At 39.3% G+C, this 12424-nt stretch overlaps 1 protein-coding gene across 1 annotated transcript; it reads right to left on the bottom strand.

Annotated features, from left to right (window-relative positions):
* Positions 1 to 3059: 3059 nt before the first annotated feature.
* On the bottom strand, positions 3060 to 4230 carry LOC113758901 (the record flags this gene model as incomplete). Its single annotated transcript, XM_027301577.1, has 2 exons — positions 3853 to 4230; positions 3060 to 3771 (listed from the first exon to the last, which is right to left on the bottom strand). Coding segments are annotated over exons 1-2 (1090 nt in total), but the record flags the coding sequence as incomplete, so codon positions are not given.
* Positions 4231 to 12424: the final 8194 nt, after the last annotated feature.

Genomic DNA, 12424 nt, shown 5'->3' with positions numbered 1-12424 from the left:
TCTTATGAGCTGAAGCTTAAGTCCAAATGCAAGAGGAAGAGGATGCGAAAGTAAGAAGGAGCATTGCTCTAAAAGCATCTCAAGATGAAGATGATTCTGCCTCCCTAGATGAAGAAGATGCGGAAGCTGATGATAGTGATTTAGCTCTCATCACAAATAGTTTCAAGAGAATTCTCAACAAACGAAGGTTCAGAAAAGGAGGAAACAGTAACTCATTCCCAAATCAGTTCAGTAATACAAGAAACAAAGGGAAGCAAGAGTTCAATAAAAAGCAAACTGATAAATGCTTCGAGTGCGGCCTGTGACGGCCCCACCTCCCCCTAAGGCGAACCAGAGGGTTCGGCGGGTCGCCTGCCCGGCTCTCGCCGGGACTCAGTCGCTCACTATATTCCTCAAACAGATTACAATATAAATCTCAAAAATTACATCAAATTCTGCAATAATTACATAAACGAGTAAATCAAGTTATACAAACCACGAGTACCAGAAGTACCCTAGAAAAGCTGATAACTCTAACCACCATGACAAATATATACAACTTACTAGTCCACTTCTAACAAGTACAAGTTCAACTTATCTAAACACCTTCCCGAGCGATCCCCGCGTCGGCCCCCTGCTAAGGAAAACAAATAGAATGGGGTAAGCTATATGCTTAGTGAGTAACCAGGGGTAAAAATGTAGTTTTTACATGTCAACATTTGACCAGTATGAGCAAAGCAAAAGCAGAAAAGTAACACTACATAGTAAGGATACGGGTGGCTCCCAAGCCAACTCTTTTGTCGAGTTTGATCACTGGTTGACCCTTAAGATCCTGAGCTACACAGCTCACTTCTCTTGCCCAAGTCACGAGCAATAAATGCTCTAAAATATTTTTCAAGCAATAAATGCTCTGGTTCAAGCAATAAATGCTCTGCAAATATTCACAAGCCATGAATGCTCTATAACAAATCATAAAAATCATATTTCACAGGTATGAATAGCAACTAATGGGGTTTAGATCGAGTGCGATAAAGTACACCCTCGCCTAAGTGCCCATTCATAGTAAACTCATTTTTTGTATTGAGTTACACAGAAATCCTGATCACTCACCTAAAGAGCAAGTATAACGAGAGAAAGTACGGAAATGAATTCAAGTCGCCAGCTAGTGGGCCCCACCGGCTCCGTCTAGCCCGCCTTCGCCTGTAGCAGAAGGTTGAGCCATATCATCACACAAACAACTACTAAAGGATGCAAATTAAACAAAACGGCAAAATCGGCACATGCACGCGTGCGGAAACGGCAACGGAAACGGCCAGATTTGGCACCAAAAACCGTTTTGATCAAAAGTTAGGCTGGGAATGTCGGATCAAAGTGGGTGAGACACCGATTCGAAGCTATGAGGAAGGGCTACCATTCTCATGAACACACCTTAATCTAGATCTGAATGGAAGCAGGTCGAAATTATGGAAAACCGTACCAGAAATTTAAGTGTTCGGGTGACGAACAGGGTTTGTTTGCTGGACCATAACTCACAGCTCACAAATCCAAATCAAGAAATTCCAAAGGCATTGGAAAGATAGGACATAAGGCTATAACTTTCAGGTTTGGATCAAAAGCTGAATCAATATAGAGCATGGATAAAAATGGGTCCAAACATTCCTGTCAGAACTGTCCAAATTCGAAGGCAGTTCTGACAACCGATCTTGTTTTGGTCACAACTGGAGCTACGGGACTCGGATTTGGATGAACTTTATACCATTTCGAAGCTGAAACCAAGATCTATATTTCTTATGAAGGGGTCAACACCCAGATCATACGTTATCAAAACAGACAAAACAGGGCAGAAGCTAAATGCAGAACGTACGTAAATTCCAGGGTACAAAACAGGTGCGAGTGTTTTGGCTATAACTCGGGCTACCTCAGTCCAAATCAAGTGATTCTAAAACCATAATAAAGCTAAGAAATAGGGATATATTTCATAATAAGGCCTCAACAACCAATTCGGAAGCATTCCTGACCAAAACAACCAATTATAGAAGCAATTCTCCAATTCGGGTAAAACCAGGACAGCAATAGTAATTTCAACTTTTCTCATTCTACACTGCTTTGATTGATCTGAAATTTGGTAGGTACCTCTAAAATGTCATTCCCTACAACTTTCATGTTTTAATCCAAGGCCAATTCGGCCTCTAACTAGGAGATAAAAAACCGGACAGAATGTAGCTTCATGAACCCTAGGTTTTTCCATTTTCTTCCAAAACAAAAATTACTTGCAATCTTCCACTTTTTCCACCTTCTAGATACCTTATATACCATTTCCAATCATCATACAAAGCCACAACATATGAATCATATTAAATCAGAAAATTCATGATTAAATAGAAAATGTCATCAATCTTCACCATAAGTCCTTACAAACACTAGATACAAGGTAGATGAGAGTCTCTCCCTCCAAACAAAAACCACCAAGCACTTCAATCACTCCTAGTAAGTAAGTTTTATGAAGGAATTTGAGAAATAAATGGTTGGATTACAAGATTTGGGCAAGAAAATGGAGCAAAAATTGAAGAGCTCTCTTTCTTTTCTCTCTAGAGTTGGCCGACCAAGAAGGTGAAAATGAAAGACAAATTTTGGTCAAAATTGGTTTAGTAAAGGTAAAGAAAGACTAGTCAAATGCCAAGCTCCAATCACAAGGCAACATGTGTCCATTCCAAGCTTATCTCATTTCTTTTTGTCTCTCCAATACAAATATCTTAACACCTTGTAAAATAATATCACTTAATACAAAATTCCAACAAGTTGTAAAAAATATAATGCATTTACCGCACTTGCGGGTCCCACGTTCAAAATACGCTTTTAATTTCTCAAAAACTAACTGATACTAGAAAAATCATTTTAAAACTATCTTTGCTCATAAACTTTATCTGGGGAATTTTTTTAAGAAAGAAAATGTAGAAAAGGCGAGCAATTAAATAAAATAAACCCTAAAAAATTAGAAAATTTCCGGGTTCTCACTCTCATTCTTTTCGGGGCGTCACAAACTCCCCCTCTTAAAAGAATTTCGTCCTCGAAATTCATACCTTTGGTGTTCCTGATCGGCCTAGAAATGTTTCCCCTCGTCCCTGATTTATTTCCTCCCCTCGACTTCTGAGGGCACTGAGCAACTAGGTGTTCATTGCTACCACATCGGAAACATCGCCGATTTTTCTCTTTCTTCCAACAGGTATCTTCCGTATGGTTAGTGGCCCCACAAACATCACATACTCTTCTGGTTCCCAACATTGATTCCCCATGTGAGACACCACTTTGGGGCCCTTTTCCTGCCTGATCTTCCTTTGTTTTACCTTGATTCGGAGTCCCCACTGGTCGTGTACCACTGACTTCCTTACTTCTCTTACTAGGCGGCTCGCTTCTCGAGCTTTGCTCACCAGTGTAGGTATAGGTGTCAGATGGTGTCCTCTTCTTGTCACGGAAAGCTTTCACTTGACTCCTTGCCGTCTCTATTCGCTGTGCCTTTTCCAGGGTCTGGCTGAATGTATCCAACTGGGCAGCCACCAGTGCCTCTTGTATTTCCACGTTTAACCCCTGGACAAATCGACGAATTCTCTTTCGGTCTGTTAGTACTAACTCTGGAGCAAAACGGGAGAGTTTGGTAAATTGTGTCTCGTACTCGGCCACACTTAACGGCCCTTGACGCAGGCGGATAAAGTCCTCTTCTCGTCTTTCTTGAACAATCGGTGGCAAATACTTCTCATTAAACTCACGGGTGAAATTGACCCAAGTCCAGGGGGTCTGCTCTCGTTCCCACTTAGCCTTTATTACATTCCACCAAGCTCTGGCTGGTCCCTCAAATTGGAAGACAGCAAAAGATACCTGCCGTTCCTCTGAATACCCGAGCGCAGCGAATATATCCATCATGCGGTCCATCCATCTCTCAGCTAAGTCAGGGCTAGGTTCACCTATGAATTTCGGGGCTGCAAATTTTTGGAACCGTTCGAGGGCACGGTCCACTCCCTCGTGATTGCCCGAATTATTTACAGGGTTTTTGACACTATTCCCATGACCCTGACCCTGTTGGTCCACCATTCGTGCCAGTAATTCTGTCATCCGTTGTTTGGCTGTAGCTACTTGGTTATCAGCTTGGTGGTTCGAAATTTCATTTTCTACCCTTTCGGGTTCTGGTCTCCGTCCCCTACCTTTTCCTCGGCCTCGGCTTCGTTCCCTACCTCCATCGCGGCCACCGTCTTCCATTTGTTTTGAAAACTTTACCATATAAAACACACTAAATGATCAAACTTTTTGAACATGCATATACAGGTTTATGCCAAAGATATGCACAAATTAGCCAAAATGCAGTTAGTACCAAAACACTAAACATATTGATTTCAAAACAATTCAACAAGACAACAAAGTAATTCAAGTCAACGGTCCTAACGCAACTCTCCTGTAGAGCCCACCTAATCCACCAGCACTGCCCCGGCGGCCCTAGGGTGCAAACCTAAAGAATAGGTCCAAATAGTTAACTGCAACATTAAGTAAGAACCAAGTCGATCCACACTGGGACTGGCCATCTCCAAGTGCAATCAACTCAATCCCCACTTTCCCTTATGGAAAAAAAATTTACAAAAGTCCAATATCAAAAGCCTAGCATTCAATATTTACCTTAATAACCAAATACCCCACAGTCCGGCATCCTAAACTTCAAGCTTAGGATACACTACAAAGATCTGAAGCCTAAGCTCTGATACCAACTGTGACAGTTCTCAGGGTCACATCACAAGGTACCTATCAGCTTGCCACCCGCACGCGGGCATCCACTACGGAGAGTTTCGCTTCGTGACTCTTCACGAACGAGAGGCTCGGGGCTTTTCCAGTAAAAGGACGTAGAGTCCCAACCGTCGGCATATGGCTCTGATACCAACTGTGACGGCCCCACCTCCCCCTAAGGCGAACCAGAGGGTTCGGCGGGTCGCCTGCCCGGCTCTCGCCGGGACTCAGTCGCTCACTATATTCCTCAAACAGATTACAATATAAATCTCAAAAATTACATCAAATTCTGCAATAATTACATAAACGAGTAAATCAAGTTATACAAACCACGAGTACCAGAAGTACCCTAGAAAAGCTGATAACTCTAACCACCATGACAAATATATACAACTTACTAGTCCACTTCTAACAAGTACAAGTTCAACTTATCTAAACACCTTCCCGAGCGATCCCCGCGTCGGCCCCCTGCTAAGGAAAACAAATAGAATGGGGTAAGCTATATGCTTAGTGAGTAACCAGGGGTAAAAATGTAGTTTTTACATGTCAACATTTGACCAGTAAGAGCAAAGCAAAAGCAGAAAAGTAACACTACATAGTAAGGATACGGGTGGCTCCCAAGCCAACTCTTTTGTCGAGTTTGATCACTGGTTGACCCTTAAGATCCTGAGCTACACAGCTCACTTCTCTTGCCCAAGTCACGAGCAATAAATGCTCTAAAATATTTTTCAAGCAATAAATGCTCTGGTTCAAGCAATAAATGCTCTGCAAATATTCACAAGCCATGAATGCTCTATAACAAATCATAAAAATCATATTTCACAGGTATGAATAGCAACTAATGGGGTTTAGATCGAGTGCGATAAAGTACACCCTCGCCTAAGTGCCCATTCATAGTAAACTCATTTTTTGTATTGAGTTACACAGAAATCCTGATCACTCACCTAAAGAGCAAGTATAACGAGAGAAAGTACGGAAATGAATTCAAGTCGCCAGCTAGTGGGCCCCACCGGCTCCGTCTAGCCCGCCTTCGCCTGTAGCAGAAGGTTGAGCCATATCATCACACAAACAACTACTAAAGGATGCAAATTAAACAAAACGGCAAAATCGGCACATGCACGCGTGCGGAAACGGCAACGGAAACGGCCAGATTTGGCACCAAAAACCGTTTTGATCAAAAGTTAGGCTGGGAATGTCGGATCAAAGTGGGTGAGACACCGATTCGAAGCTATGAGGAAGGGCTACCATTCTCATGAACACACCTTAATCTAGATCTGAATGGAAGCAGGTCGAAATTATGGAAAACCGTACCAGAAATTTAAGTGTTCGGGTGACGAACAGGGTTTGTTTGCTGGACCATAACTCACAGCTCACAAATCCAAATCAAGAAATTCCAAAGGCATTGGAAAGATAGGACATAAGGCTATAACTTTCAGGTTTGGATCAAAAGCTGAATCAATATAGAGCATGGATAAAAATGGGTCCAAACATTCCTGTCAGAACTGTCCAAATTCGAAGGCAGTTCTGACAACCGATCTTGTTTTGGTCACAACTGGAGCTACGGGACTCGGATTTGGATGAACTTTATACCATTTCGAAGCTGAAACCAAGATCTATATTTCTTATGAAGGGGTCAACACCCAGATCATACGTTATCAAAACAGACAAAACAGGGCAGAAGCTAAATGCAGAACGTACGTAAATTCCAGGGTACAAAACAGGTGCGAGTGTTTTGGCTATAACTCGGGCTACCTCAGTCCAAATCAAGTGATTCTAAAACCATAATAAAGCTAAGAAATAGGGATATATTTCATAATAAGGCCTCAACAACCAATTCGGAAGCATTCCTGACCAAAACAACCAATTATAGAAGCAATTCTCCAATTCGGGTAAAACCAGGACAGCAATAGTAATTTCAACTTTTCTCATTCTACACTGCTTTGATTGATCTGAAATTTGGTAGGTACCTCTAAAATGTCATTCCCTACAACTTTCATGTTTTAATCCAAGGCCAATTCGGCCTCTAACTAGGAGATAAAAAACCGGACAGAATGTAGCTTCATGAACCCTAGGTTTTTCCATTTTCTTCCAAAACAAAAATTACTTGCAATCTTCCACTTTTTCCACCTTCTAGATACCTTATATACCATTTCCAATCATCATACAAAGCCACAACATATGAATCATATTAAATCAGAAAATTCATGATTAAATAGAAAATGTCATCAATCTTCACCATAAGTCCTTACAAACACTAGATACAAGGTAGATGAGAGTCTCTCCCTCCAAACAAAAACCACCAAGCACTTCAATCACTCCTAGTAAGTAAGTTTTATGAAGGAATTTGAGAAATAAATGGTTGGATTACAAGATTTGGGCAAGAAAATGGAGCAAAAATTGACGAGCTCTCTTTCTTTTCTCTCTAGAGTTGGCCGACCAAGAAGGTGAAAATGAAAGACAAATTTTGGTCAAAATTGGTTTAGTAAAGGTAAAGAAAGACTAGTCAAATGCCAAGCTCCAATCACAAGGCAACATGTGTCCATTCCAAGCTTATCTCATTTCTTTTTGTCTCTCCAATACAAATATCTTAACACCTTGTAAAATAATATCACTTAATACAAAATTCCAACAAGTTGTAAAAAATATAATGCATTTACCGCACTTGCGGGTCCCACGTTCAAAATACGCTTTTAATTTCTCAAAAACTAACTGATACTAGAAAAATCATTTTAAAACTATCTTTGCTCATAAACTTTATCTGGGGAATTTTTCTAAGAAAGAAAATGTAGAAAAGGCGAGCAATTAAATAAAATAAACCCTAAAAAATTAGAAAATTTCCGGGTTCTCACTCTCATTCTTTTCGGGGCGTCACACGGCCAACCTGGACACTACATGTGTGAGTGTCCAGTGAAGAAGATAAAATGTGAAAGCAAACCAAGATTCAACAACTTCCAGTTCACATGGAATGAATGCAACTCCGAAGGTGAAATTGAAGAGGAAGAAGAATCTGCTCAATTGGCTTTCATGGCCATTGGAGATGATGAGGTAACATCTTCTAACTCTCAATTTGATAGTGATGATGATCTTTAATCTTTCATTTTAAAATTTCATGATAGTTTGAAAGAATCTTATGCTAGAAACAAGGAATTAAAATATAAAGTTGGCTTTCTTCTTCAGGACAATGCACGTCTTTTTCAAGAAAACAAAAAACTGAAAACTGAAAGTGATTTCTTAAAAAAGAGTGAGACTGCTTTACACTTTGAGTTTGATAGAAAAACAAATCTTTGTGAATTGTTCAAAAAGGAACAAGGTAATTTGAAAAGAAAAATGGATGGTCTAAATGAGTTGTTTAAACACAAGAAACAAGTCTGTTTGCAAAAGTATAGGTTGAATTCTAACTCCAACGAATTTGCTATTTATAAAAGAAGACAAGTAAGATTTATTAAACCGGTTCAAGTAAATAACTCTTTGGTTATGTGTAATTTTTGCTGTAAAAAATGTCACATGAAAAGTGACTGTTATGTGAGAAAAAACATGAGTAGAGGCATGAAATGCATGTGGATAGTTAGACATGATAACTCTAACAAGTAGGAGATATTGGTAAGATTGATGAGATTCTTGTTCATAATATTTTTTTTGTAAATCTCTTTTTGTATTTCTGATGGTTTGAACTGAGTTTTTCTTGATATTTTTTACTGAATTTGTATGATGTCAAAAAGGGAGAGAAAAGAACTATTCTGATCTAATGATGATTTGTTTTGTTAAACTCCCTGCGATATGTTGGTATGTTGGTGATTGCTGAATTCTGGTATCATTTCTCTGTTTTTGTTTTGAATATTGGATTCGCTTTTATTGTTGCCGGATTACGGTATGTGATTTTTTACTCTCATCTTATGATGACAAAAAGGGGGAGAAATGGATGTTATGTGTGAGGGGGAGTTATTCTGAGATTATGAATTTGGCTCTTAATAGTTTTGGATGCGATGTTTGAGGGGGAGCTTATACTTATTTTTGTTTCTTTCCATCCACTGTTTTGCCATCATCAAAAAGGGGGAGAATGTTGATATTGATCCCTATCTTTTGATGTTTACAAAACAAATGGATGATACTAATATCTCTTCAAGATATACATTCAGTTATGAAGTTATTTGATTCCATGAACAAGTGCAATTGAAAGAAGACAAAGGTTGCTAATAGCTGTCGGACGCACAAAAGGACCATATCGGACGGGCGACAACCATTGAGTAACTTCGACGCATGAGCAACTCACACTCGGACGTCCGAAAATAATAAGCCAAGTCTTCTATGATCACTGACCTCGATCGGACGCTGAATATGTCTCCACCTGACGTCCGATAGAAACAAGATGATTTCTCAAATCTCTTTGTATGCTGTCGGACGCACAAAGAGCTTGCACCGGACGTCCGATAGAATTGAAGAAAATTTCTCAAACTCACTGCCTGCTGTCGGACGCAAAAAACAGGAGTACAGGACGTCCGACACTCCTAACGACTAGTTGACTGTTCAGTTACTTTCTATCCGTTGGGAGCATGAATGAAGCACTTTCTTGGTCTCCTGTAATTAGAACACGGTCAGATATTTCAAACAACTTTTGCACACTGAAAATACAAAAGATCTAGAGTGATTTTAGTGAGAAAATACTCTTCAAGGAAGATTTGTAGTTTTAGTGGTGTGTGGTTTACTGTAAGCTTTTCATTTGTGAGTGAATACTTCATGAGTGTAGCTCTGCGAGGGTTGTCTTGAGGGATAGTAAAACCTCCTGGCTTGACCGAGTGGAGTTCGGGGCAAGGAGGAGGTGAACCTTCCGTTGTACACAAGAGTCATTGTAATTCATCAACTTGAAGAAGCTTGTTTGAATTAATCTACAAGCTCAAGAGGAGTTGGGTAATTAATTGGTTTGTAATTCTTTTCTTTTTATTTACTTATTGTTACGTTTGTGATCTTTACATTTTTTATCTGTTCTACTTGGTTGTCTTCGATCCTTACAATTGGTATCAGAGTTTGGTCTCATTGAGATTAAGCTCAATCGGCTTAAGAGTAAATATGACAACCAATAATGCCATATTTTTTGAAGGGCATTCTGTCATTAGACCACCTATGTTTAATGGGTCAAATTATGTGAGTTGGAAAGAAAAAATGATTATCTTTTTGCAATCTATTGATATTGAATTGTGGTTTATTATTAGTGAAGGTCCATATAATGCCTCTCTTATAGACGAAAATACTCATAGATCTAGACCAAAAATAATAAGTGAACTGACTGCTATGGATAGAGCTCATCTCACCTTAAATGCAAAACCATGAATGTGTCATATTGTGCTTTAGAGTCAAGGGTTGTAAGTCCGCTAAAGAAATTTGGGACAAACTTAGAGAAATCCATGAAGGAAGTGAGAATGTGAGAAAACAAAATAAGTCTATTCTGGTTACCAAGTATGAATCGTTCAAGATGGAACTTCATGAAAATATTGATAAGATGTATTGTAGATTCAATGACCTTATTAAGGATTTAGAAGTACTGGAAAAGGAATACTCTCCATGCGAGAAAAACAGAAAAATTCTGAATGCTTTATCAAAGGATTGGGAGAGTAAAGTGACTGTCATTGAAGAAGCTTGAGATCTAAATTCCTTACCTATTGAATCTCTTATTAATTCTCTAACCTCTTATGAGCTGAAGCTTAAGTCCAAAATGCAAGAGGAAGAGGATGCGAAAGTAAGAAGGAGCATTGCTCTAAAAGCATTTCAAGATGAAGATGATTCTGCCTCCCTAGATGAAGAAGATGCGGAAGCTGATGATAGTGATTTAGCTCTCATCACAAATAGTTTCAAGAGAATTCTCAACAAACGAAGGTTCAGAAAAGGAGGAAACAGTAACTCATTCCCAAATCAGTTCAGTAATACAAGAAACAAAGGGAAGCAAGAGTTCAATAAAAAGCAAACTGATAAATGCTTCGAGTGCGGCCAACCTGGACACTACATGTGTGAGTGTCCAGTGAAGAAGAGAAAATGTGAAAGCAAACCAAGATTCAACAACTTCCAGTTCACATGGAATGAATGCAACTCCGAAGGTGAAATTGAAGAGGAAGAAGAATCTGCTCAATTGGCTTTCATGGCCATTGGAGATGATGAGGTAACATCTTCTAGCTCTCAATTTGATAGTGATGATGATTTTGAATCTTTCATTATAAAATTGCATGATAGTTTGAAAGAATCTTATGCTAGAAACAAGGAATTAAAATATAAAGTTGGCTTTCTTCTTCAGGACAATGCACGTCTTTTTCAAGAAAACAAAAAACTGAAAACTGAAAGTGATTTCTTAAAAAAGAGTGAGACTGCTTTACACTTTGAGCTTGATTGAAAAACAAATCTTTGTGAATTGTTCAAAAAGGAAAAAGGTTATTTGAAAAGAAGAATGGATTGTCTAAATGAATTGTTTAAACACAAGAAACAAGTATGTTTTCAAAAGTACAGGTTGAATTCTAACTCCAACGAATTTGCTATTTATAAAAGAAGACAAGTAAGATTTATTAAACCGGTTCAAGGAAATAACTCTTTGGTTAAGTGTAATTTTTGCTGTCAAAAATGTCAGATGAAAAGTGACTGCTATGTGAGAAAAAACATGAGTAGAGGCATGAAATGCATGTGGATAGTTAGACATGATAACTCTAACAAGTAGGAGATATTGGTAAGATTGATGACATTCTTGTTCATAATATTTTTTTTGTAATTCTCTTTTTGTATTTCTGATGGTTTGAACTGAGTTTTTCTTGATATTTTTTACTGAATTTGTATGATGTCAAAAAGGGAGAGAAAAGAACTATTCTGATCTAATGATGATTTGTTTTGTTAAACTCCCTGCGATATGTTGGTATGTTGGTGATTGCTGAATTCTGGTATCATTTCTCTGTTTTTGTTTTGAATATTGGATTTGTGACAGCCCCACCTTCCCCTAAGGCGAACCAAAGGGGTTAGCGGACTGCCTGCCCAGCTCTCGCCAGGACTACGGTACAGTTAACGTCGTTCTATAACGTTCCGGAACACACCATTGCACGCAAACAAGTCAGAAAACACAAAATAAAAAAAACGAAAATTTGCGCCGAAGATGAATAGTGCAGGCCACGTCAGAATCCGGCCGGAATCTGGCCGGATTAGCGGCCGGATTCTTGGCCGGATACTGTCCAGTGAGCATCTCGAATTTTTTTCAAAAGTTCCACTCAATCCGGCCGGCAATCCGGCCAAGATTCCGGCCGGATTGTCTGGCCGGATACCGGCCAGTGAGCAACTGGCCGGATTTTCAAATTTTCACAGGCAATCCGGCCTTCAATCCGGCCAGTTTCTGGCCGGATTCCTGGCCGGATTCAGGCCAGTGACCTTCGGTCAAATTTTTTTTTCTTTTCCGTTTGAAAGCCGTGGTGATCCGAAATCCATCCAAACATTTACCAAACATATATATACAATGGAAACCAACATTTACAAGCCAAACGGCCTACCAAAGTATCCATTTCGTTCATACATATACAATAGCCATTTACCCCAAACATTGGTGCAATCAAAGCACTTAGGGTTTTCACCCTCAAGGAGCTAATCAAAATACATATACATGAGCTCAACTTGTCACAACCTTTTCCAAAAGAATTCATTTGCCTGTAAGGAAAACGAA

This window comes from Coffea eugenioides, unplaced genomic scaffold, assembly GCF_003713205.1.
Source record: "Coffea eugenioides isolate CCC68of unplaced genomic scaffold, Ceug_1.0 ScVebR1_778;HRSCAF=1512, whole genome shotgun sequence".
NCBI lineage: Eukaryota > Viridiplantae > Streptophyta > Magnoliopsida > Gentianales > Rubiaceae > Coffea > Coffea eugenioides.
This window is presented reverse-complemented; position numbering and strand designations above follow the sequence as displayed.